This window comes from Eumetopias jubatus, unplaced genomic scaffold, assembly GCF_037043125.1.
Source record: "Eumetopias jubatus isolate StellerSeaLion01/CBP00866 unplaced genomic scaffold, mEumJub1_p1.0 scaffold_16, whole genome shotgun sequence".
Classification (NCBI taxonomy): domain Eukaryota; kingdom Metazoa; phylum Chordata; class Mammalia; order Carnivora; family Otariidae; genus Eumetopias; species Eumetopias jubatus.
In genome coordinates this window covers 950,526-978,060 of record NW_028274822.1, presented here as the reverse complement: position 1 = coordinate 978,060, position 27,535 = coordinate 950,526, and the positions used below count along the sequence as shown (strand labels likewise).

Here is a 27,535-nt window from a genome sequence, read left to right as displayed (position 1 = left end):
TCCTTCACCCAGTTCCCCCCAGTGGTTGCATCTTTCTTTTTTTTTTTTTAAAGATTTTATCCATTTGTTTGAGAGCCAAAGAGTGAGCCTGAGGTGGGGAGGGGCAGAGGGAGAGGGAGAAGCAGGCTCCCTGCTGAGCAGGGAGCCCCAGGTGCCACTGGATCACAGGACCCTGAGCCAAAGGCAGCCGCTTAACTGACTGAGCCCCCCAGGCGCCCCCCAGTGGTTGCGTCGAACCAGAAAGTTGATGCTGGTGTAAACTGTGTATAGTTCACTACGTTTTACTACATGTGCAGGTCTGTGTAACCACCACTGCAGTAAAGATACAGAACTGTCCCATTACCGCAGGTGTCTCCTGTCTGCTGCCTTCTATAGTCATGTTCTCTCTCCTACCCCAGGCCCTAGCCTCTGGCAACCACTAATCCGTCTCTATTTCTATAATATTAATTTTGGGAATGTCAAATAAGTGAAACCGTTCCATTTGTGATTTTTGGAGATTGGCCTACTCCAGTCAACACAGGGCCCTTGATAACCACTCACGTAGTTGTATCGATAGTTTTTCCTTTTAATTGCGGACTGGCATTCCAGGGGATGGATGAATGTTTGTTTAAGCATTCACCTACGATAGGACATTTAGGTTGTTCCAAGTTTTTGGATGTTCCAGATAAAGCTGCTATGAATCATCATGTACAGGTTTTTTTTTCTTTGTATGGACATAAGTTTTCCTTTCTCTGGGCTAAATGCTCAGGAGTGCGGTTGCTGGGTTGCATAGTAAGGATATATTTAGTTTTTTATGAAAGTGCTGAACTGTTTCCCGGAGTGGTTGTACCATTTCACATTCCCACCAGCAGTGAAGGAGAGATTCAGTATCTCCTTGTCAACCTTGTTGTCACTGTTTTTTATTTTAGCTGTTAGAATGTGTGTGTACTGACAGCTCATTGTGGCCTCAGGTTGTTTCCATTTTCTAAAGGCCTAGTGAGGTTGACTGTCTTATTTGCCATAGGCATGTCTTCTTCAGTAAATGTGTCTGTAGGTCCATTCTATTTTCTTCTTGGTTTGATTTTTTTTCTGGTGAAGTTTTAAGAGTTCTTTATATATTTCACTTGTGAGTCTTCTGTTAGGTGGGTAGTTTGCAAATATTTTCTTCCATTCTGTACCTTGTCTTTTCATCCTCTAAGAGTTTTTCCACAGATCCAAAGTCTTTAATTTTGATGAAGTCCAACTGTTTGTTTTTTTCTTTTGAGCACTGCACTTTGATTGTCACGTCTAAGAACTTTTCACCCAGCCCTGTGTCTCAAAGATTTTCTTCTGTAAGTTTTATAGTTTAACATTATTTAGATCCTTTTTGAGTTATTTTTGTACAAGGTGGGAAGTTTTGGTTTAGATTTATTTTTTGCCTATGTATATCCAAATGCTCCAGCACCATTGTTGAATTGCTTTTATGCCTGTGTCTCTGGTCAGTTGGCTGCACACGAGTGGGGCTTGTTGCCTGTATTGTCCCTTCATCTGCCCTGCTAGTGCTACCCAGTCTGGAGAACTGTCTCTTTATCTAAGTCTTCAAATGGGGTAGGTTGATTCCTTGTATTTTATTCTTTTTCAAGATTTTCTTAGCCATCTAGCTATTAGGCCTTTCCATAGACATTTTAGAATAATCTAGCCCAGTCTGTAAAATCTTTTCAGGGATTTTGATAGGAATTATGTTTTACCTGTATATTAACTTGGGAGAAATGACATGTTTACTGTGTTGAATCGTCTAGATCACAATTTACCTCTCTCCATTTATTGAGAACTTTGACCTTTTTATCAGCATTTTGTAGTTTTCAGTACACAGGTCTTATACATGTTAGATTTATTCCTAAGTATTTCTTTTTTTTTTTTTTTTCTTTTTCCTTCATGTTTGTAACTGGTATTTTAAATTTTGGTTTCCACATGTTCATTGCTGGTGTATAGAACTAGAGTTGGATTTTGTGTTTGTCTTGTATCCTATAGCCTTGCTAAACTTACTGTTAGTGCCAAGAGTGTTTGTGTAGATTCCGTGTAATTTTCTACTTGGACAATCCTGTCATCTGCAAACAGTTTTATGTCTTTGTTTTATAGCCTGTATGCCTTTTCTTTTCTTTTTTTGCCTTATGGGTCTGTCTGGAACATGCACTATTATATGGAATAGCAGTGGTGAGTGTACTTTCTTGCTCCTTGTTCATAGTCCTAGAAAGCTTTCAGTATTTCACCATTAAGTATGATGTGAGCGATGGATTTTGTTTTTGTTTTTTTTCCCTAGATTGCTCATCTAAAACTATTGAGAGTTTTCTTAATTAAAATCTATCTTGTATTGGGTTAGTGTTCATACAGACAATCCTGTCAGATTCAGAAGCAGGATCTGGAGATGGAGGTTTCAGTGTCCTGTCATCATTGGGATTAAGGGAAGCCACACAGAAGGATGACGTTTCTGAAAACGTCAAGGGACATGTGGTGTAGGTCTTTGAAAAATAAAGGAAGGGGACACCTTGGGGGAGAAAGACAGTTTTGGGAAGGAAGACTACTGTCCATCCTTTTAGGCAGGGGAAGGGTAGGAGTGGAAGAGTGAAGTGGTGGTGGAGAGGATGCCTTTTACCCTTCGTTGGGAACGTGGGGTCATTTGAGTGGGGAGGCGACCGGGATTCAGATGAGGACTGAGAACGTGGGAGAATCGGTCGTGCTTTGGTGGAGAGATCAGTCACCGACGACAGAAGGTCAGTAGTCGTGCATTTGTACTGAATCCAGTGTCATGTTAGGACTGTCTGTCCGTGAGAGAGCCTGACCTGTCGCAGACTTGGCAGTGGACGTGTGGCTGTGGGAGCTGGGGGTGGGGGTGCCCAGGGCTGTGAACTGAGGAAAGAGCTTGCAGCAGAGGAATCTGGGTGGAGCCGCCATTAGAAGTCATCTTTTCATGGCTGTGGTGTGCAGCTCACAGCTGTGTGTCCTCCACGCGCGCAGGGCGCAGGCACGAGTGGGAGCCGTCCTGCTGGTGCTCTTCTCCGTGGTATGCACCTTCTTCGGGAGCTGGGCGTCCATGCTCAGCACTGTCGACAGCCAAGAACTGGAAAAGTCCCTCTTGTGATGGTCTGGGGCCAAGCCAGAAACTGAACCAAGGTCTCCTTTGACAAACCAAAGCCCTTGCTCTTTGCTCTGTGGCCTGGGAAAAGTGCTAGGGTGAGGAGTTGTGCTCCCAAGAGGACTAATCCTGACTGGTGTCTGTAAGTGGATGAAGGCCGGTCTCGCCATCCTAAGGGGAACCCGGCATGAGGATCGCTGGAGCCGAGGAGGCTGAGAACCTGTATCTGTGTGCGTGGAGAATCACTGAATGAATGCTACAGGAGCCGTCAGAGATGGCTGAAAACACAGAGGAAGTGGGCGTGGGTACTGACAGGCACAAACTCTGAGGACGCGGACCGTTTAATGTTAATGGTGTGGACTCTAAAATTAGGGGGCTTGTGTGCTATGGAAGTGGTACTTAATCCGTGCTGCCAAAGAGTTGCCAACAATTACGGACTTTTAATGTTAGGAGTCTTTTCATAGTGTTGAAAATGAATTTATTTTTTGAAAGTTTTATTTATTTAAGTAATCCCCACACTCAACATGGATCTTGAACTCACGATCCCGAGATCAAGAATCACACGCTTTTCTGACTGAGCCAGCCAGATGCCCCCATTGTGGAATTAATTATTTTTGGTCTTTTATAGCACTTTGTTTTTACCAAATGGAACATAGACAAATTTTGGATTTTATTTGTAATATGTTACTTTTTTTAAAGGAAAATGTTACTATTCCAGATGTAGATGTTAGCAAAACACCCATGTTTGGGGGACATTAAAACAATAAAACATAATAGATGTGTATATAAACTCTTTATCTCTGTAAGTGGTGATCGTGTAGAAAAAACTAACTGAACCATGTTGGTGGGTTCTAATCAGTCTGTATGGCACTGACGTGTGTCTTTTTTGCTGTACGGAATAAGCAGTGATCCAGGATATTGTCGGTGCGCTTCTTGTTCAGTGATATCTGCCATACTGAGAAATTACTGTTTAAATTAAAAACTGCACCTTGGGTGCCTAGGTGGCTCAGTCGGTTAAGCGTCTGCCTTCGGCTCAGGTCATGGTCCCAGGGTCCTGGGATCGAGTCCTGCATCGGGCTCCCTGCTCGGCGGGGAGTCTGCTTCTCCCTCTGACCCTCCCCCCTCTCATGCTCTCTCTCATTCTTTCTCTCTCAAATAAATAAATAAAATCTTTAAAAATAAATAAATAAAAACTGCACCTTACACAACAAAATTGTACATCTAACAACTTAGATTAGTTTTATTTTCTTAATTTCTTACAGATTTTTATTTTTGAGTATTTGTTACTTTTTTCCCCCTAAATGTTAGGCATTATAAAATACAATGTTTATTAACATTATTAGGTGTTGGATCAATGAGTAGGAGATACATAAAATTACTTAGTTTAATTGCAGGAGGAAATGTTGGTGAATATTGCAATAAAGGTAGGTAGCAAATAACAATAATGAGTTGTAAGTATTTCAGTGTATTTCTGTTTGTAGACTCTGACTAGTGAGGCTTATTTTAAAATTATTCTTCCTAGTTTTAGCAACTGAGTGGGCTTTAATTTCTTCATGGCTTAAAAACTGCTTTCCCATTTTTATTATTTGGTAAAAATTCCAGCTCTGACACATTGAAATTTTACTGTAATCTGCCCTCTAAAACTTGGACTGTCCTTCCTGTGAGTTCCTGTGATGCACGTCGATACGCTAGTTCTCTGGGGCTGGTGGTGGTGTCTTTCTCATGAGACTTAGATTTCACTTCTTACCAAAAGTCACTTTGTCCCTTAGGAAAGTGGAGCCACTGAGGGCATTTTCATAGGAACAGTGGGCTGGATAGGTGGGTCGGGGGCGGGGGAGGGATGTCAAATACCGGAACTGTTCCTGTTCTTAGTGGGTCTCTACACTTTCAGGGAATCTGCAGCACATGTGCAGTGCAGAAGCATGGGGAGATGCTAATCTTTTAAGAAGATAGTAGGCTGTGCTGCTCTTGGTAACCATGGGTACCTGTTGGATAGCATAAGTGTCTAAATTTGGTTGTGTTTGGAAGAAGGCTCTCTGAAGTTTGGGAGTTACATAACTATGGCTAGTTAAAGCTTTAGGAGACAGGATCTTGGTATATTAAAGATACTTTATTTAATATGAGAGTATTACTTTGATTATAGAGGCCTTTGTGAAAAGCTGCTAATCCTGCAATGTTGTAAGGAAGAATACACTTTGTGCAATATTGGATTTTGTGTCACTTTGCCTTGATGATGGCAGGTGACTTATATATAAATGGGGAGTGTCTCCTGAGTGATCACACATTTAGAAAATGCTCCGTCTGCATGGAAGTATTATCAGCTGCGGCTCCTGGTTATTTTCTCCCACTGTCTCTGAGGTTCTCCCTTTCCGTATCAGTATTTACCAGTATATTTTACTAAAAAATTGTCCATAATTTTATTTTCCTGCTTAGCTCTACAACTTAGTAAGGCTTACATTTACTTTTTGGGTTACAGATTTTGTTTTGTTTTGTTTTAAATGTTTGGTGTTTATGCCCTTTACTCTTTGCATTCAAGTCACCTGTCTTCCTTTCTGGTCCTGCTTTCTGTCTGCATCATCCAGTGGCAATTCTGGTGGTGCTCCAGGCTTGTAAAACCTCAAGCGTTGTATTCATTTAATTTTGTGAAATAGCGTGTGATTTGGTTATGGCTAACGACAACTTGCTTCTGTGTTTGCATAAGGAAATAATTAGTGTAATAACACTTTCGTTTCTTGATAGTTCTTAGTAGCAAAGTGTTACAAATAGTTGAGTTACATCTCGGAAGTCTGGGGATCTTGGGTTTTTTTTTTCCCTCTACCAGGTTGTAGAGAAAAAAATTAGTAAACTGTTGAGTTATGTGTGTTTTTAGCCCCTGGTATTTAATTTAGACTTTATAGCGTGGAAGGCTTTGGAACTTCGTGGGTCGTCGGTTGCAGGTGCAGCACACAGTGTGTTGTGTTGAGGTTTTTCTTCTGGCTGTGGTCTGTAGCGTTCATGTGACGCACAGAGTGGTTTTGCATTTATAGAGCCTTTTGCCGTAAACTTGGTAAAATCCACATTTCCTAAATTTTGTATTTATTTTTCACAGACTTAATTTTGCCTGTCTTCTATTTCATCTTAGATTTGTCTGACTTGTGTACATTAAACTGTCATATTAGGCAGTTAGGTGTTTCAGAACAAGAATTCGTATTTGAATACATCGCTGGAGGATTTTCGCCGTAATTGCAGTGCTGAAGGCTTGTGTCTCATCTGCTGTACCTGCTGCGCTGTGCTTCCCACGGGCAGCCCTGCCCCTGACACTCCCGTGACGTGGGAATGGTCTAGATCTGTGGTGTCCACTGTGGGAGCCAGTGGCCAGGACGGCTCTTGAGCCCTTGAAATGTGGCTAATGTGACCGAGGAACTGGGCTTTTTATTTCACGTCATGTTAATTCGTATGAAAATAGTCACGTGCGGCCAGTGGATGCTTCGCTGGGCAGCGCAGGCACGGACCCTTGTTGTGCCAGAAGGAGTGTTGGAGACGTTGGAGTGTGACTCAGGGCGGCTGCACAGTGACGGCCGCGCCCCGCACTCCAGAGCCCTCCGTCCTGTCACCAGCGCTCTCGCAGACGCGCACGCAGACCCTTGACCTGCTGGGCGCTCCTGTGGCGTCTGTTACGTGTGTTTGCCACGTTCTGACGGGCCCGGCCTGACGTGGGGCGGCGTGAACACTGGGCTGACGGGCAGCGCGCACAGTCGGGCTCTGCTCTCCGCTCTGCCCCCGCCTGGTTGTCTCATCTTAGAGAAATCATGTACCTTTCCGGCCTCCCGTTCCCTCCTGTGTAAAATGTGTGAGTTTCACATCGCTGTGGTGTCGCCGCAGGTGTCAGACTGATTAAATCCTGAGTAGGGAAGAGCCCCTCCTAGCTTGCATGGTGTGTCTGTCTTGTGTAACGGGACCTGAGGTTTTCGTGCCTCAGGAGAACATGTTGTATGCAACTAGAGAAGAGGTTGGCGATTCAGAGCTACCGCCGGGAAGAACTAGGGAAGGAGCCCCTGGAGCTCTGGGCTGTGTGGGCTGGTGCTGCGGGGAGGGGTGGGTGTGGAGCCGTAAGGTTTGCCAGTGGCAAGGTGAGTTGTGCTGGAGGGGAAGAAGCCTCGTTAGAAGCCTTACCTTGGTGCAGGCCACGTGGTAAAAGCAACAGGAGGTGAGAAATAGTAATTTGAAGCAGATTATATTGTATTTGAAGCCTTACTTAATTTTTTGTTTCATTCAAGCATGAGCAAGATCACATATCCCTAATATTTTACTGAAATCTACTTAACGCTCCCCCCCCCCCCCCCCCGCCGCCAACAAAAGGCAGTAAAGGCGGGAATACGTACTGTGGCAATCTTAAATCGCTTTAACAATATCCTGGTTTGTAACTGCTGGGATTTAAAAGTATCCTTTATGTGTGGAGGATGCTATCTGTTCTTAAAAGTTGAAGTGGGATGGGTCCTCGGGGGGTGGTTTAGAACCGACCTGCTTGGCTGTGCCCCTGGCACTCAGGATTGCCATCCCAAGGGAGCTCCTCAAGGTAGCAGTGCTCCCAGTCCTGCAGGCGGGCGAGAGGTGGATGCCCACACCTGGAGGGCAGACTCCTGTCCTTCCGGACTGAAGATTTTCTGTGTACAGCTAAGAAATAGGCAGAGATTCAGTAGAGATACACCGATTTCAGTTTATAGGATGCCACCGTGGGTGCTATCCAAAGTAAGGCGATTTCTGAAGATTGATGTCAGTGTGATTGGAGTAAAGGGCTAGTGCGCCCTCCCCACCTGCCATGGAAGACATGCAGTGATTTCAAGATGGAAGTCCTGATATGCCAACTTCATTTTATAATCACACCTCCTGAGACTGACATTGTCACACAAAATTTCATGTTAATTTTTCAGCTGAGTCTGTCACAGAGTGAAGTTCAGAGCTTCTGCCTTTTGCTGCTGGCTTGCTGTTGTAGCCCAGACTACACCTAGAAGATACAGTTCAACAACCTGCCTTCATAAGCCATTCTAGGTCTCCTTCTGCAGTTTGGAGATTTGAGCAAAGCCAAACTGTTAATGCTGAAGTTTAAATTCACGATTATTATTTTATGCTTAGTTTAGGCGATTTTGATACCTTTTCACCATTTTCTTAAGTATTTTGAGAAAAGTTTATTCTCTCTATCCAAACATAATGGTTTGGATGTCCAGGAAGTGGAAGTGTTTGTGCTGCTGGAGTCCTGACACTATGGCACATGGACGGACTGGAAGATAGCTTTGGCCCTATCCCCTTAAACATCAGTGTTCTTTCCCAATATTGAATGGAGCCGTAAGTCTTAATTTTATGTGAATGCTAGTAAAATAGTCCTCTTTAAGAGAGGAAAAGAGTGATTACCTGAGAGAGTTGATGTCTGAGGACCTTTGTCATCGGATCACTGAGCGGTGTATTGAGAATTGCAAACGACACGGCTCTCCTTTTCTCCTCATAGAAGAGCATTGATTGCTTCAGAAACTTAATGGTTTTGTCAGTAAGAGGGTCTAAACAGGGAAGATCATTTCCCTGAGGTTCTAGAAGTCATTATGCACTCATACAAGTCTCTTTCAGTGTTTTATGTCAAAGTTATTTCAGTATAACCTATTTGAAGATAACCTTTACAGATTAACATTAGATATGCTTTCGGTGTCTGGTAAATACAGAAACAATCACTATTGGCTCTAAATATGTAGCATTAATTTAAAAATTTTTTAAAAAGCATATATAACGAGTGTCTTTTGTTTCATGCAGTTGCTGTGATTGGCTGATAAATATTTGTCAAAGAAAGAGAGAACTGAAAGCTCGCACAGTGTGGCTTGGATATCCTGAAAAGTGTGAAGAAAAGCATCCCAGAAATTCTATAAAAAATCAAAAATACAATGTATTTACCTTTATACCTGGGGTAAGACTATTACATTCTTAAGAATGGGTTTCATATCAGAGATTGCTGGCTCCTTTTGTTTTCACTGTTTTTTTTTTTTTTATTTTTTAATTTTTTTTTCCCGTTAATTGTGTCCTGTCCAAATCAGTGACCTTTTGCTTTTGAACCATTCATGTTTCAAGTAGTTGTTAAATAATTCATGCGCACTTTTAATGGGTACATCATGAAGTTCAATGTGAGAAAATTTATAGTTTGACTTCAGTCCTAGATAAATATATTTATATTATTGTAGAAATAATCAAGCCTAAATTAAATTAACAGAAAATAAGTCATAAGTTTTGTTTGGAGGTGAAGTGGAATGTTAAGTTTAAAGCCTGCCAAGGAACTTCATGATGAAAGTAAAATAATTTTTTATACAAACGTGACTCAGTAACAAAATATCTGTAAGCATTTATAGATAATATTTTCTACTTCACATTATAAATTTCAAGCCATGTTATGTTGTTTTATCATTAGTTATCTTTAATTAGGTATTATGCTAAGTGTAAATAATGAAGTTTAAATATTTCATTACTTTTTTTGTTGCTAGTGGTATTTTTGGCTTAAGTTACAAAACTGAGTATGTATTTAGGATGATTGAATAATTTTTGGTTTTTGTACATTTCCTATTTTTATAGACCAATTTATTCATCTTTCTAAAGGCAAAAGGAAGCTGGTACTGGTTATATTTCTATATCAAAGTTTCTGACACATTCTAGTTATTTGCTCTTACGCTCTTTACAAGAAAATGTCTTGGTAAAGTGAAATAAGGACTGTTTTATTTTTCATGTTTTAATTTAAATAATCATGCTGATTTTATACTGGGCATTGATTGCCCCTCACCACCCTCCCCCATCCATCTAATAGTTGGTGAATGCTTCATATCTAATTAACTCTTTAGTAAAACACACAAAACTACTGTCTCCGTCATTAAAAGACAGCTCTTTTGTCAGGACAATAAAATGTAAGCTGTCTTTCAGGCAGATAAATATTCTCATCTTTCTTGAATGAAGTTACTGTTTTCTTTAAATTTTAAATACTCGCAGATTGGCGAAGCATTGTACATTTTCCTAAAGGTCACAAAGTTCATTCAGTAGACAACAGAGTATTGATTACAGTGGCTTAAAGCCCACAGTGCAGCCTCACTCTGACCAGAGCAAATCCCTGCAGCCCACCAGGATGGGCTGTGTCCTGAGAGCACCTGTTGGTGTGGCTGCACCACTGTTACCGTGTGAATTCTCATTCTTAGATTGTCTCTTAAATTAGGCTTTTCATCTAAAACGTAGTATTTTAGAAACATTTGGTAATTGCACAGTAGGAATTCTATGCCATTTTTAGCACAAATGGCAATTTTTGAATTGCTAATAGATATAATTTATGCTAACTGAGATTTTAAAGAAATCACTGAGGAGAAAGAGCTTTCTCTCCTGCTGAGATTAATTTATGAAATGACTCAAAACATCTTTAGACAGCAATTGAATATGATTATGAATATAAACGTGTTATCATTGTAGCTGATTTTTGAGTTGCACAAACAGCTGTATGGTAATGTAGAAGACTTCATTATATAAAAACTGTGGTTCCAGACTCTTTAAGTCAACAATAAGTACTTAACCCATTGCTCTGCTCTTGTTAAAATTTCCATACCCTCCAAGTTGCATATAAAATGGCATCCAAAGAGATTTTGATTTGGAAGTTGCAAGGTTGTAAGTTTAATTGCAATGATAGTGTGCCATTTGAATTATTCTCATCTATAAACATGAAATTTGTTCCATTTTGATTTTCAATTTAAATTTAATAATTTGAGAATTTGTAAATAGAAGTCTATTAATATACTGGATCTTGGGTTTTCTTCCTTAAAAATAACTCTATTTGAATTAAAAAACAAAAACAAAGTTGCAGGATTTGCGTTCCTAAAACTTTGTTGAATGATACTTATTTTGTATTTGAAAATATTATGGCAGATCAACTGCCAAGAGATTATAAAGAATATATAGGTCGCTGTCTTCCTGAATTGGTGTGCAATTCACATACTTTTTTATGTCATTATTTCTTATACTTCGAGAGAAGTAAATAGAGGAGATTAAGACAGTTTTTGTGAAATCAAATTGTGTATGTTTTGCTTGTTCGCTCAGTTATTTTAAAGCTACCCAGATGTTCATGTTCAGAAACGTGGCTATTATATTTTATTTTTTACCGTTTCATAAATATAAGGTTAATAGAACTTTCCCATTGTAAGAGTTTCTGAGTTATCAAGATACACATTTGTGTGTATATAAATAATATATTTATTGACTTACATTGGGAAGATTTCACTATCTCATTTGCTTTGATATACATACAGAGATTTACAGAGGAGTGTGCATAACTGGAAATTGTATACAAGAAAATAAAAACTTTTAGAGGATGCTTTTAACATAATTGGAAGTTCTAACTGTTTTTTCAGTTTATTTTAAATATAATTTTAAATAAATATATATGTAATTTAGTTATTGGAAAGCCAGTGTCAAAATTACTTAATTTACTGTAACTGAGGGCATATTGTCACTGTTTGATGGAAATATAGTTAGCTATTGTGCTGATTTAATTATTTAATTGAAGTTTTAAAGGTTGTCCTTGGAGAGATTGTGTTAATTTTTTCTTTTCCTTTTTAGGTTTTATATGAACAATTCAAGTTTTTCTTGAATCTCTATTTTCTGGTAGTATCCTGCTCACAGTTTGTGCCAGCATTGAAAATAGGCTATCTCTACACCTACTGGGCTCCTCTGGTAAAAGAAAAGATTTTTGAAATTAAGTTAAATTATTAATATTTAGTATTTGGTTTTCAGAGTGGAGATGGTTGAAAGATAAATTGATCAGGTTTTCAGAAGCATGATACTGCTGCTGTGTACCATTGGACTTCGCTTACAGGGTTTTCCAGAGCTCTGCCACTGACCGACTTCGCAGCCTCGCCAGGGGTGTTGGGCCCGTGCGCTGCCTGTGCGTCTTGGCTCAGAGGCCACTGGGCGCCTTTGCTGGCGGGCATGGGGGGTGGTCTCCTTGGGGCATCCTGTACGTGCCCTGTGATACCAGGTCCGTCTCTCCAGCCCGGCTCCCCCATGCCGATGGCGCTGTTGGGAATGATGGGGTGGGGTCTCCTCAGTGACTCTCTTGGCATCCTGATAGATGGGCACTTCTTCCCTTTTGGCTGAAGTAGCTCAGTCAGTAGTCCAGACAGTTTCTGGTTGGCAGCTCAGTGTGGGGAAGTTTTTGGAAGGCAGATGACACTTAACATCAAATATTTCAACTTCAGACATAATGCTGTTTTAATGGTTTGATGCTGTTTGCCAATAATTTTCATTAATTTTCAGCTTATACAGACAAAATGTGTGCCTTCTTTCTTCCTCTCACCTGGAAAAACCTACTGCTTCCTTTTGGCCCCCCAGAGAGGGTCTTCTCAGATGCACCGGGGAGGACTGGCAGAGGGGGCCGAAATCTCCCTGACGGGGTCCCTTCAACTAGCCCCTCCTGCTCCCATCCACACAGACTTTCGAGTAGCATGGATTTGAGCGGTGAAAGTAACTGCATTGTCCTACACATACAAAATCACCGAATGAATGAATACATGTCCACTCTTTAAATTAGCAAGGTTGGAAGACAGCGGGGTTGTTTAAATAGGGTGGTCAAGGAAGGCCCCTCTGAGGGGCGGCACTCAAATGCTCTCCAGATGGCAGAGTGGCTGGGCCGTGTGCAGAACAGGGAAAAGAGATGTGCAGGCCAAGGGGCCGGGTGCTGGGGTGCTGCTGGAGCACAGGGACGCGGGGGCTGTGCTGGAAGGCAGGTCAGTGAGGGCTCCCATTTCCTCCTGAGTGGGAGAGGGAGCTGTCTGTGTCTGTGGGTGTCACACAGCACACAAAGGACACTGAGGCTCAGACCCCACTTGTCACAGGACAGCACAGCTGGTTCAGGCCGGACAGCTCTGGAGAGAGGACAGAGACTGTTGGCTTTGTTCCTCGCACCTTTCTTCCCCCGCAGGCAACTTCTGTTCTGCGTCTGAAATTCCGTTGTTACATCTCCTAATAATTTTACTACTTATGTTTGTGTCACTAAAATAATAGTATTGTTTGCATGCTTTAAAAAATCTATATAAAGATTATCTTACTGTACGTTTCCTGTTGTATCATGCTTTTTTGGCTTAACATTGATTTCTAAAATGGATCCATGGTGACACATTCACTTTTCACTTCTCTGAAGTACTCCATTGAATGAACATGTCCATCTTTCCAGAAAAAGAGACTTTGAGGTTTCTTCTCATTTTTCACAGTTACAGACTTTGCTATAATGGTCACTGTGATTGTATGTTGTTCCCTGTGCACATGAGCCGGAGACCCCTTAGGCTGTGTGCATCCTGGAAGTCTGAGTGACAGACTGCTCCTTACTTTTCCCAGTTTCCAATAAAAGCAGTAGAGCATTACAGAAATTTTAGAGCATAGAGAAAATACTTGCTCATCCTAAAAACACAACTATACTTACGATTTCAGTGTGTTTATTTCTGGCCACTTTTTCTACCCCCGGCTTCACGAGGTTGCCCTGAACCTCTTCAGTTTCACTCCCATCTTGGGTTGAAATTCACTTTAGCAGTGATAGTCTCAGAATTTAAGATCTTCTTAAAAATCTAAAGTAAAATGTGTTCATTTCTGTTTTGCTTTTGTGTCTTTTCCTATTAACTGTGATTTAAGTAGCTTTTAACCAAAGAAAATGTTAGTTTTAGATGGATTCCTGATGAGGAATTCATGCACAGAATTGACTGTGTTGGCCAGAGCTGGAGTGAGAGCGTGCATGTGAGCGTCGGTGCCTGTCCTTCCTGTGCTTCCGTGTGATGTTTACGTCCTCTGACTCGATTGTCAGCTAGAGGCGTTGGAAGTACTTAGTCCTTCTCTTGTTGGCGTGTGAGAATTAACGACTGCATTTACAGAAGTGCCTAGGTCAGCCCCTGCTGCGGTGTTCAGGGAAGGGACATTGTTACTCTGCTGCACTTGGGTGTCAGGGGCCCCAAAGAAAGGTGAAAAGCCCTTTTTTCCCATTTGAGTAACGCTTAATGTTGCCTGGTGACATGCCTGGCCAGGTTCTCATGTCCCTGCTCTCATACCGCACCATTAGACCTCAGAAGTGGTCTGCTTTACGAAACCATGTCCTGTTGTTCTTTGGTTGGGTAGCAGCCACGATCGATGCCTTTCATCAGATAATCGATACTGAAGATTTGTTAGTATCTATGCTTGCAGTGCTATATACATCTTAACCTCTGATTTAGCAAAACTCTTAAAAGGGTGATGTGTCCATTAGATTCACCTTTGAATCCAAGAGGCAGGCTGAGGTATATTGGTTCCTTGATCCAAACTCACCTCAGAAAAAAATTTTTTTAAACTGAAAATTCAGATATTATATACAGAAGATCTTTTTTATTAATCTAGGCAAACTTAAAGAACCTTTAAACTAAATCTACATCTAAAATGTGTAAATGTATATACACACACACACACACACACACATATATAATATATATATTTTTTATTTATTTTCTTAAAATTTTTTTTAAAGATTTTATTTGAGAGAGAGAATGAGAGAGAGAGAGAGAGAGCACATGAGAGGAGGGAGGGTCAGAGGGAGAAGCAGACTCCCTGCTGAGCAGGGAGCCTGATGCAGGACTCGATCCCGGTACTCCAGGAGCATGACCTGAGCCGAAGGCAGTCGCTTAACCAACTGAGCCACCCAGGCGCCCTATATATATATTTTTTTAAATAAAGGAGGTGTGCTTCAGCGGGATTCCTTCCTAGCTCCTGATTCCTTGCTCTTTCTTGACCACTGTGTTTGGCCCTGTCCTGTGTCGAGGGCCTGCACTAGCATGTGGTCCTTACACACACACTCAGTGTTTGACGTCTTTTCTCTGCCTGCTTTCTCAGGTTCTGTAAGTACCTGTAAGGTTGCTCAGAGAAAGGAATTAGTTAGCATTTCCAGATTCCTCCTTGCCAGAAGCCTGCCAGGGAAGCATAAAACCATCATACAGCCGGCAGTTAGAAAATCTTACGTCTGACGTCCACTAATTTTAAACAGAGCACTTCACATTTGTTCTGCTCTCCACCTCAAGGGTATTTCTGAAGACAGTGATGGTTTAATAATCTTTCTATATCAAGCACTCTGGGCAATGTTATTTACTAGCTTCAGCTCTGATCTGATTTCTGTTATATTTGACATAGAACAGGAGAGTAAACTGAAAATAAGTGATTTTACTGCATTCTTGTGTCAGAATGAAGATTACCTTTTGCATCATTCAGTTTCCACAGCAGCTCTTTGAGGAAAAGCTAGTGTAATCATAGTAACAAAACGGATTGTAATGCTTCTATCAGAGTGAATCGGGTAGAATAGATCTAGCCATGCAAGCGGTTCTTAGATAAAGGAGGTCTGGATTGTTAACACGGCATCTTCCACATCAGCTGTGTTCGTGGTATTTTGTTAATGGAAAGCCAAATAGACTGCGTAGGTGATCAGTCAGTCTGCGAGGACTCTGATTTTCGGTCCTTCCTTCTGTCCACTCTTTCTTCTGAGTGTCTCTGCATGTTGGAGGTGTGGATGGAGTATGGAAAGGAGAAACCAAATCATACTTGGACTTATACCTCCTGCTGTCCAGAGACAAACATGCTTAACATAAGCTGCACATTTAGTGTGACCTTTGCGAAAGTACGTGTGCTGCTTGTGTCTCAGTTTCCCTGTCTTAAGTAGAGCTAAGGGTTTTTGTGGCATTTAAAAGGTAGCTTATTTAAAATACATAGAAAAGTTTCTGGTGTGGTTAAACTGATATTCTATCAATAGAATTATATAATTATATAATTTAATATTTAATACATGATATATCAGTAGAATTTTTTCTCTTTTTATAAAAATACCTCTTGTTTTGGCACTTACTCCACATGGCCCCTGGGCCATCCGGAGAAGTAGGAAGAAGGAATTCTACTTTGTGGTACAAGATTTAGTCCCGGCCCATGAACCGGCTGTGTGACACATTCCTGTCAGGCATTGTGACTGACAGACTGATGCCACAAATACTGTGGTTTTGCTGTGAAATACCGTCACCCTCTTGGGTTTGCTTTTGGCTCTTCTAGGTGGCATTACTGTAGCTTCCATCTTTGACCTGCTTGGTGCTGAGGTCACGGGAAGGTCCAGGTACTCCTGTGGGGCCACTTGTCCACATCTTCCATAGGCCACCGGTCTGTTCTGATCCAGTTACGACCCAGTAGATCTAAACCCTAAAGGTGGAGGCCCATGTGTGGTAGACTCCAGTTGTTAAGAAGGAAATGGTGGCATGGCATCGGCTGTGCCTTTCTCGTCACCTGCTTTATGTTGCAAGGCTGGCTCTTGGGGCTTTTCTCAGGGTAGATATGCCGGCGACTGACATGGTAGTATGGGCGTGACACCTCTTGGTTGTTGCTGGTCCTGCACATCTGTCCTGTATTCAGGTCAACCCTAGATTTGAGGTGTGGCCCAGAGTGGCTTGCAGGTCCTAGCAGTCTTTGCCTGTGACCAGGGCTCTGTCTCCTTGAAGAGTGCTTACCTCCAGTTTCAGAAGTTGGGACCTGCCCCTATTTGGTGATCTTCTCTAATATTACTGCTTTAGAAATGAGAGCTTATTTTCACTTCCTGAGTTCTTGGAAGCACTAGGAGCTATTATGTTTTGTGGTTTATAATTACTTGATGAATGGAGAAGTAACTTTTGCTGTCTTTAAGCCATAGGTGTCCAGGGTGGAAGTCAGACTGACCTGGAGAGTCTAGGTGACATATGTATGTGTGGGCCTGTTCCTTGGAGAGGGGAGGTGAAAGTACACGTCCCAGGCAGAGGGCTCGAGCAGATCTGTAGTGCAGAAAACCTTCCTGGTGATGGTGCCACGTTTGCCTGATTCAGAGCCACTCCTCTGACAATACTGTCTTCAGTCTCTAAGGAACATAGGCTTGACAGCCATTGTCCCCTCTCTCTCTCAAGGCAAGGGGGTCACAAGTAGAATTGTAAGAAATTACGTATACACTGTGAACATGGTCTGCAACAGTAAATACTCTCCTGCATGAGAACAGCTGCATAGAACTGTATTTCCTGCTTCGGTGGATGCGTTATGTTTCATGTTACTAAAACTCAGTTGAGACTTAGAGTTTTTGTTTTTAAAGTGGTATTGTCTTCCCACCTGAGACTAACCACATCTTTGAATTCAGGAAATACAGTATTTCAACATATGAGTGTACCATGAATTTCCTATTTATAGACATTCAGGTTATTTCCAGTTTTTTATATTGGATGCTGCTGGGATCCTTGTTTTTTTGTTTTGTTTTGTTTTTTAGGATAAATTTCCAGAAGTGAAACTGTTTGGTTAAAGTGTGTGCAAATCTTAAGGATTTTGATAACACTAAGTTTGTTAAGAGAATATTTTGGTGTCTCCTGCTTTGGATTTTCATAGTTTTTTCTCTGTCTTTACCTGTACTAAAACACATCTAGATAGAAAGGGAAGAAAGAGGCCTGGGCTCTTTTCACAGTGGCGTGATCTTGTACACTGGGAAGTCTGAGGTGTCCACACACAGAGAAATGTTAGAACTAAGAAATGAGGTAGGAAGGTTGTCGGGTACAACATAGATACACAAAACCACTTGTATTTCTGTATACCAGCAGTGATCACCTGAAAATGAAATTACAATAACAGTTCCGTTGTTGTGGCATCAGAAAGAAAACAATAGGAATAGATTTAGCTAAAATACAGGGTTGCCTGCTGGAAACTAATAAAACATTTAAAAAAAAAAATCAAAGATCTAAATAAATAAAAGTCATCCCATGTTCAGGAATTGAAAGACAGTATTGTTACAGTGGTAGCACTCTCCAAATTGATCTGCAGATTCAGCACAATCTGTCAAAAATCCCACTTGGCTTTTTGGCAGAAACTCACGAGCTGACTCTAAAATTCATATGGAAATGCAGGAGACCCAGAGTAGCCAGTGCAACCCAGAAAAGAAGATCAGCATTGGAGGACTCCTGCCTCCCCATTTCACAGCTCATTTCAAAGCCACAGTAATCAAGAAGCTGTGGGACTGGCAGAAGGAAATGAATAGACCAACGAACACAACGAAGAGTCCAGGAATAAACCTTTACATTCATGACAGATTGGTTTTCGGCAAGGATGCTCACACTGTCCGGTGGGTTGTTCAGTGCACTCCACGAATGGTGCTGGGGCACCTGGACAGCTGGATGCGAAAGAAGGAAGTTGGGGTTCTCCCTCAGGTCATCCCCAGAAAACCCCTCGTAATGAATCATAGACCTCAGCGGAAGAGCTAAAACTGTAAGACTCCAGAGGCAAATTTTTGTGATCTTGGACGGTAAAAGCCCAAGTGACTAAAGAAAAACTTAAATTGTATTTATCCAAATTAAAAACTTCTGGACATCAGAGGATACCATCAGGAAAATAAAATGATAACCTAGAGTGGGGGAAAATATTTGTACTCTCACATATGCTAATCCCATGTCTAACGAGGTATTTGTTTCCAGAATAATACAAAGAGCTCTTACAGCTTCACAGTGAAAGGACAAATGACACCGTTAACAAGTGGGTGTAGGATCTGAACACACATTTATCCCAAGAAGATACGAATGGCCAATAAGCTCCCATTAAGGGTTATAACCACTTTGGGAGGAAGCTTGGCTGTTCATCAAAATGCTAAACAGGCCACATCACCCAGGAGAGGCGAATTCATAGAGACAGAAAGTTGGACTCGTGGTTGCCAGGGGTTGGGGGCTGGAGGAGATGAGGGTGACCACTGTCCAGTGTGGGATTTCTCTCTCTTTGGGGTGATGAGAATAGTCTACAGTCAGATGGCGGTGATGGTACAACTCTGAGCATAGCAGGGAGGATCAACTTTGAGTAAACACAAGGGCTCACCTCATGTGGCCTGTTGGTGACACAGACACAGCCCTGGAGTGACAGACTGTTGTCCTTTGAGGGCAGTTGTCCAGCGTTGGGTCATTCACAGAGTAGCCTGGGGAATGCGCGTCCGTGTAACATGCGGCCTTCTGAAGAGTCTGTGGTCATAGAGAGGTAGACTTGAAGAGTGTTCACACTCGGAAAACACAAGTGTAGCCTCTGAGCTGTCAGCCACATGTCGGGGGCATAACAGATTTCACAAGAGATCACAAGCACATCAGAGTTTATTTCTGTAGCCTCAAGTTGACCTGTTGAGGTTTTGCTCACAAAGCGGACAAGCCTGCACAGGAGGAGGCTGTCGTGTTGGGATTGCGCCACGTTCCTTCCTGCTTTCTTCCACCAACAGAATTCAAGCGCAGAAAGCATAAGATTTTATGTCAGCCTTTGGTAATTTGATATTTAAAGGCACGAGCGTTCTAAATAGAATTCCTGGGTTGTTTTTTTGTTTTTTTGTTTTTTCAGATTGTTGATTTCTTTTTTCTTTGGGTTACTAAGTATTTTCTGATGTTTAGCTTGTACATGTTATGATATGAATTTAAAAAAATTATTTGGGAATAGGGAGAATTGTAAATCTTTTAGTATGTATTATATTCCTCTTGTAGTGTTTCATTATTACTTTTTTGTCTTTTTTCTTTGTTTTCGTTTATGTTTTAGAAGTAATATAAATGGGGGGGGAAGTAAAACTGCTTGGTAAAAGAATATTCCCTTAACTTTTTTGTTAAAGCTAGTTTTCTCAAATACCATATTTTATTTTGTTTTATAGGGATTTGTTTTGGCTGTTACTATCATGAGGGAAGCAGTTGATGAATTCCGGCGTTTTCAGCGAGACAAGGAAGTGAATTCACAGCTATACAGCAAGCTTACAGTAAGAGGTTAGCAAGACCCTTTTGATCTAGCTTATCATTTGCTAACTGTAATCATCATTTTAGAGTTAACATAAGTGAAAGAAAACGTGTCTTAATTCTGTTAGAAAATAGTATTTTTCGATTACATATGGTATCTAATTTTTTTTAATAATCTCATGACTATAATTTCAAGAGAACACATGTGAAACCCAACTGGTGTATGCACATTTTCTGTGAATATCACCTTACCTAAAATATCTGTTTGTGTTAAACACAGTTGTAAGGGTCGGACAGACATCTGGTACCATGGCCTTAAGTGAAGGGACTTGGAGCACCTACAATAAATGTCATGATCCAAAATGATAACTGCTTTGTGCCCATTTCTCCTTCACTTCATTCAGGGCTTTAACCCTTCCCTAATTTTATGTTGTTAAGGAGCTTGTTTATTTGGTCTCTCAGTCCCAGGGGAGAAGAAGCGATGTGTAGAGGAGTGTGGGAGAAGCCATTATAGGCGGGCATTATGCCTGTCGGAAAGTGACACCATGACAGTCATTACCTCAGCGAGGGACAGTGAAGGAGGGCACTGAGGAGCTAGACAAGTATGCATAAGAACTTGGAAGCCTGTTTATAAAATGAGGTTTAAAATGGAGTTTGTATCTTCTGTTTACATGTGGACATTTGTACACTGAATTTATTTATTTGAAATAATTCTCCAAAAAATATTTCTGTAGCTTATTGGGATATATTTCATATAACATAAAGTTTATCCATTTAAAGTATACAGTTCAGTGGTTTTTGGTATGTTCACAGAGTTATGAAACTATTAGCACCATCTAATTTTGGAACCTTTTTTTTTTTTTTAAAGATTTTATTTATTCGACAGAGAGCACAAGTAGGCAGAGTGGCAGGCAGAGGGAGAGGGAGAAGCAGGCTGTCTGCTGAGCAGGGAGCTGGACGTGGGGCTTGATCCCAGGACCCCAGGATCATGACCTGAGCTGAAGGCAGCCGCCCAACCCACTGAGCCACCCAGGAGCCCCTAATTTTGGAACATTTTTAACATTCTAGAAAGAAACTGAATATATTAGCCATCATCCCATTCTTGCCCCTTTGGACCCTCTTCCAGGCCCAGGCAGCCCCCGGTCTGCTTTCTGTCTCCGTGGATTTGCCTCTTAGGACAGGTCACAGAAGTGGAATCGTGCAGTATGTGGGCTTTTGTCACAGGCTTCTTTCACTTGGCATTCTGTGTTCAAGGTTCGTCGGTGTTGTGGCACCTGTCAGGCTTTATTTCTGTTTGTTGCCAAATAATATTCCACTCTGTGGTATTCCGCGTTGTGTTCACCGATTCATCTGTAGACGGACGTTTGGTTTGTTTCCACTCTAGGCTGTTGTAAATAATGCTGCTGCGAATGTCCATATGTGAGTGTTTTTGTGTGAACATTGTTTTATTTCTTTTGTAAATATACCTAGAAGTGAAATTGCTGGATTATATGGTAACTGTGTTTTTGATAAAGTGCCAAGCTGTTTTCCTAATTGGCTGCCCCATTTTGCATTCTCACCGGCAGTGTGTGAAGGTTCCGGTTTCTCCACATCCTCACGGGCACTGTTCCTGTCTGTCTTCTTTATTGTGGCCGTCCTGTCGGGTGTGAAGTGGTATCTCACCGTGGCTTGATTTGTCTTTCCCCGACGACTAGTGCTATTGAGCATCTTTCCATCTGCTTATTAGCTGATTGTATGTCTTTGGAGGGATGTTTATTCAGATTTTTTGCTTACTGTTTTTTTTTTTTCTCATTGTGTGTACCTCTTTTAAGATACCACCTTTTTTTTTTTTAAATTTTATTTTACTGTGTTATGTTAGTCACCATCCATTACATCATTGGTTTTTGATGTAGGTTCCACGATGCACTGTTTGCGTACAACACCCAGTGCTCCATGCAGAACGTGCCCTCGTTAATACCCATCCCCGGGCTTACCCGTCCCCGGGCTTACTGTTTTAACTGGATTAATTGTTTTTTAATTATTGACTTGTAAGCATTCTTTATACAATCTGGATTTAAGTCTCTTGTCAATATATGGTTTGGAAATAGTTTGTCTCGTTCTGTGGCGTGTGTTTTCTTCTTCTCGGTATCCTCTGACGCACAGAGTTTTCATGTTATGATGTCCAACTCATCTGTGTTTTCTTCTGTTGCTTTTGCCTTTGGCATTGGAGCTAAGAAACAGTTTACCAACCTGAGGTCACAAGGGTTTACTTCTATATTTTCTTCCAGGGATTTTATAGTTTTAGCTCTGACATTCAGATGTGTGAGCCACTTTCATTTCATATTTTGTGTATGGTGTGTGATATGGGTTCACATTCCTTTGCATGTGAGTATCCAGTTGTCCCAGTACCATTTATTGAAAAGACTATTCTTTTGAGGTTAAGTTGAATGATTAACTATTAAGAAGCTTTGGTGCTTAAAGCTGTGGCATGATAGAGGTTAGGTGTGTTGTAGAAAAGAGGTATGCTTGCGTTTTGGAAAAGAGAGTCCCCAGAATGGCCAGGCAAATTAGGTGTAACCTTGGTATGTCTTTTTTAGACTATAATACAGATCCTGGCTTATTTTTTAAATTGTTTTTAACTGTGGTATTTGGACTGTGTAGAGATTTGTTTCTGTGTATTAATTGTATCACTCAGAACTAAATGGTATGGTGGCATCTGAGAAACTGGCAGAGGAGGCAGTCCTGCATGCCCTTCCTTTCTTCCACAGAAGCACGGAAAAGCCAAGCTCCTGCCATGAGGAATGCAGCCCACATTCTGGACTGGGGACTCTGGACCCTGCTCTGAAGGGAGTAGAGCAGAACTTACTTGCAGAGAATTGTGTCTGTCTGTCCAACCTGTCAGGGACACATGAAGGACGGACTCAGGATGTCTTTCTTTCATCTAACGTGGATGTCACTCAGGACAGAGGAGCCAAAAGCCGGTGGGCATTTCTCAAGCCCATGTCAGGCTGAGGAGATGCAGCAGTAGCTTGGGGCCAGCATTGACAGTCGACACACAGAAGAGAGGGTCACGTGCCAAGCCGAGGAAGCTGGAGAGGGGACTTCTTGGGAAAATTGGGGCATGTAAAAGTGCCTGTGTTTCCTGGGGAGTTTTGAAAGTCACATCCAAGGCCAGCCCTAGATCACACTCAGAAAAGACCCCGAGAAAGCGTTTTGCCTCTGGCCAGTCTCTAGGCTCAGTGCAAGCAGAGGTGAAAGCTCAGGCTGAGTTCTAGGCAGCCTGGCTCTGTGTTGGAGTCCCCAGCACAGAGGCAGTCCGCGACGATCGGGAGAGGTTGGTCGCCCTTTCTCCCTCCCTTGCTTCGTTCCTCCCCCCTCGCAACGCTTTCCTTCTTCCCTCCTACCGTCCTTCCCTTTCTTAGTCTCGCCCCCTCCCCATGCAAGGAAATCCTTTCCAAAACACTGGCTGAAAGACTTCTCTCCATACATGACGAAGAATACACACTTTACAAAAGGAGTCTACAAAAGTCACTCTACGTGCATGGCTGCAGCATATACCGAACAACAAAACAAACCCAGAAGAGGGGCACGTGCCTGATTTCCTGAGTTACCAGATTATAATAGTCAAAGTGTACAGGTTTCCACAAAAAAATTACAGAACATGCAGAGAAACCATGTGGCCTGGTCACAGAGGAAATGAACAGAAACCGTCCCTGCAGAAGCCCAGATTCTGGACTTAGGAGACAAAGTCTGGATCAGCTGCCTTAAGTCTGTCCAAGGAGCTAAAGGAAACAACTGAAAAACACTGACAGGATTAGGAAAAATGATGGGTTTTTTTGTTTTGTTTTGTTTTTTTAAGATTATATTTCTTTCTTTGACAGAGAGAGACAAAGCGAGAGAGGGCACATAAGCAGGGGGAGGGTCAAAGGGAGAGGGAGCAGCAGGCTTCCCGCTGAGCAGGGAGCCCGAGGTGTGGGGTTCGATCCCAGGACCCCTGGGATCATGACCTGAAACGAAGGCAGACACACTTAACGACTGAGCCACCCAGGCACCCTGAAAAATGATGTATTAACATACAGAATACCAATAAAGGTATAGAAATTATAAAAGAAGCAAAAAGCAAAAATTCTGGTGCTGAAAAGTACAATAAATTAAAGGAAAAACTCACTGGAAAGTTTCAGTAGCAGAGTTGAGCTGGCAGAAGAAGGAATCAGTGACCTTGAACCTAGGTAATTTCAATAACTAGGTAATTTCAAGTGGAATTACCCATTCTCAGAAGCAGAAGGAAGAGTGAAGGAAAATAAGCAGGTCCTAAGGGACTTGTGGGTAGTGCCAAGTGTACTAAATGTGCACACACTGGGCATCCTGGAAGGGAGAAAGGGTGGAGAGAATGTTGTAGGGAATAGTAGCCATTAACTTCCCAAATTTGATGAAAGACATGACTATCCATCCTCGGGAAAATCAGTGAATCCCTAGAAAGATAAATGCAAGGAAATCCGCACTGAGACACATGACAATCAAACTGTTGAAACCCAAGGACCAAGAGAATATTCTGAAAGCAGCAAGAGAGAAACACACAAGGAAGGGCTCTTGAGTCAGAAACGCTGGAGGTCAGAAGGACGTGGGGTGACATTATTAAGATGGGAAAAGAAAAAAATGGTCCACCAAGCATTGGATGTCCGTAAACCTATCATTCACAAGTGAAGGCGGATTGAGACATTTCCAGATGCCTTTAGAATCGAAAACAGGGACTCAGGCAGATAGGCATCCACCCATGTTCATGCAGCACTATTTATAATTGCCCACATGTCCACCGGTGGGTGAATGGACAAATTATGGTGTTTTTTCACATTGGAATATTATCCAACCATAAAAATTAATGAACACTCATAAACCCGGATGACCCTTGAAAACATTACACTCTGTGAGAGAAATCAGACACAAAGGGTCACGGACTCTATGTCATTTACACGAAGTATCAGAACAGGTAGATGAATGGAGCTAGAAAGCAGGTTGTGGTCGCCACAGCCCTGGGAAGTGGCGGCAGCGGCGGGCGGGGGGCAGCTGCCTAGTGGGCATGACACATCCTCTGTGGTGAGGAAAATGTTTTTGAGCTTGATAGAGTGGGTTGCACAACATCGTGAATGGACTCAGTGCTGTATTCACTTTAAAATGGCTGATTTTGTTATGTCATTGTCACCTAAAAGTAAAAAATGTTGAAGAAGGCATACTAATCATATCTTTTACACTTCTGTGACACTCCAACTCAGGATATTTTAAAAATAATTGTCAGTGGGTTTATTTCAAAGACAAATGCAAATTTACCTTTTTAAACAAGATAGATCATCATTGGTGATCTTTGGAAGGACATTTTTACGTGTAGATGATGATGATACTGCTTTTTTTTTTGACTTCCTCGTGCGTGTCAGTAACTTGCTCATTTGCATAACTGCCATTCAAGGTAGGTTGGCTTATCTCCACGTTACAGGTGAGGGACCTGAAGCTCAGGCCATGTGATTTGCCCTGAGCCACTGCAGTTTTGGTAGAGTTCATATTTGAACCCAGAGCATTCTGATGTCAAACCCAGTGTTCTTTCGACTGTAGTGCTTTGCTCTGTGGCTGGTTATTCTGATGCAAATGACTGATAGGTAAAATCTGGGATGTAAAAAAAAATGCATGTATATGCTCATTGACTTTAGTTTGAAATTTGTTTTCTTGTCAAGAATACGTTCATCTCCTTAATTTCTAGTATTTCGTAGTGATCTGTTCTTTGAATGGCATTGATGGCTACTTCCTTATGTGACTTAACTGTGGTTTGTTATATTTACAGTATTTGATCTTTTTGTATTTGGAGTTCTTAAGCACATTCTTGTAGAAATACTCTGGGAAAAGTGTTCTCTGCTATATGTTTTCTGTGGAAAAGGAAAGCCACGTCCACTTTTAAGTATGCTCCTATCTTTGGGGTGCTTTGTTAGAAGCAGAGAGTATTTTAACTGGTATGCAATGTCAGTCAACACTGAGATTCTTTATTTATTTTTTTAAGTTTATTTATTTATTGTTTTAGTCATCTTTGCACCCAGTGTGGGGCTCAGACTCACGACCGTGAGATCAGGGGTGTCATGTGCTTCCTGTGGAGCCAGCCGGGTGCCCTGACACGGACGCTGTTTAGTTAGCTGCATGTGTCGTTACTTGAGAAGCTGCTTCTCTTGCCGTGTGGGAACTCTCTGTGTCTGCTGCTGCCCCTGTCACTGCTTTCTCCCTGTTTGTGACTACTTTATTCTTCATGTTTAGCCCAATGGACAGCATCTGAGTCAGAGCCTAGCAGGAGAATGTGAAATTGTTGGCAGCTCTTACAAAAATCCCTGACGAGGACTTTGAATTGTGGGGCCATTCTGTACTTGGATTCTTTTTACCTCTTGCTCAGGAGAGGTGTCTGAACTGCACACTTGGCTGCAGTCATTCCACTGGCTGGCTCTCAGTTCGGTTCCCGATAGTCCCTAAGGACCCAGTGTGTGTGAGACACTGCGATGACCTCACAGGATTCAAACATGAGTAAGTCCTGGACGACGCTTTTTAAAGAGTTCATGCACTATTCTAGCAGGGATGATAAATTCAGAGTTTTGTTTTTGTCTTAATCAGCCACCAGATCTCAGCAGGACAGCATCGTGTCACCCACTGTTGGTGGATATTCCAAATTTACACCTAAAGCTAATGTGGGACTTTAGATTCAGAAATGGATCTGGAATTCTGTGATTGCAGAATGATGCAGGTGACTGCAGGTGATGACTGCAGTCAGTCTTAGCTGTTTCTTGTCATGGTTACGGCATTTTGTTATTTAACATGCTTTCTAATATTCAGACATAGGAGAGAGAGGGAAGTCTGTTGTCTTTGAACATTGTGTGCATTGTGCGTGTGTGCACGTGTGTGTATGCGAGGAAGAACATTTACATATTTACATGCTTCTGGTGTTCCACTTTCCTTGCCAAAAAGGAACTTTATCCACAGAAAGTGGCCATGTCCTTTATTCCTGTCTGTTTTAGCATCTTTGATCCTTACTGTCAACACTGTTGCTACATACTTGTTAAAATTCTTAGTAGCTTTTTTTTTACATAAAATATCATGAATTATCTTAATGAAATTCTGTCATCTTTTAATGAAATTGTGTGTCGTAGTTATTCTTGAAAAATCAAGGGATCTTAAAATCCCTCTTTACTGCCTTTTACACATTGTGGGCGATGTGCACTTTCACAGGGAAATCCTAATATGTAACTGGTTTCATGAGTTACTGCATGTTCCACTTGGTAAGAAGGGTTTCCTTTTGTGACAGTCATGTCTTCAGATAGTTGGGTTTTTTAAAAAATAGTATTCTCAAATGTTAGCAGAATTTTCCCATCAGAAATTGCTTGAGAGCTCATAAACTCAGAAGTAATCAGAGTGGATTGTCGCCATGCAGTCCGCAGAGAGGCGTCAGTGACTTTCCTTCTCTTATTCGAGTGGTTTCATCTCTCAGTGGTCCACTTTTGTGACAGTGCAGATGAAGAACAGTGGGTACTTGGAAGTCCTTTCTGTGTGTTTTCTGTATGTAGTCAGAGCAGTCCTTTGATAAATGTGCTCACCTTCTCACGTGTTTACATCATGTGGTCTTCTTTCCTGTCTGTGGTCTGAGCAGCGTTTGGAAAGCATCCATAGA

The 27,535-nt window shown here is 41.7% G+C and overlaps 1 protein-coding gene across 5 annotated transcripts in view; it reads left to right on the top strand.

Moving 5' to 3' along the window:
* Nucleotides 1–27,535, top strand: part of ATP9B (ATPase phospholipid transporting 9B) — a 247,254-nt gene that overhangs the window by 21,438 nt on the left and 198,281 nt on the right. For 3 of the 5 annotated variants that reach the window (XM_088019561.1, XM_088019562.1, XM_088019564.1), the window contains exons 3-5: nt 8,870–9,020; nt 11,693–11,806; nt 19,788–19,896. In XM_088019561.1, coding sequence (XP_087875687.1) covers nt 8,870–9,020; nt 11,693–11,806; nt 19,788–19,896 — 374 coding nt within the window. The remainder of the gene's footprint in view (nt 1–8,869; nt 9,021–11,692; nt 11,807–19,787; nt 19,897–27,535) is intronic. The other 2 variants (XM_088019563.1, XM_088019565.1) reach the window with 2 other exon arrangements.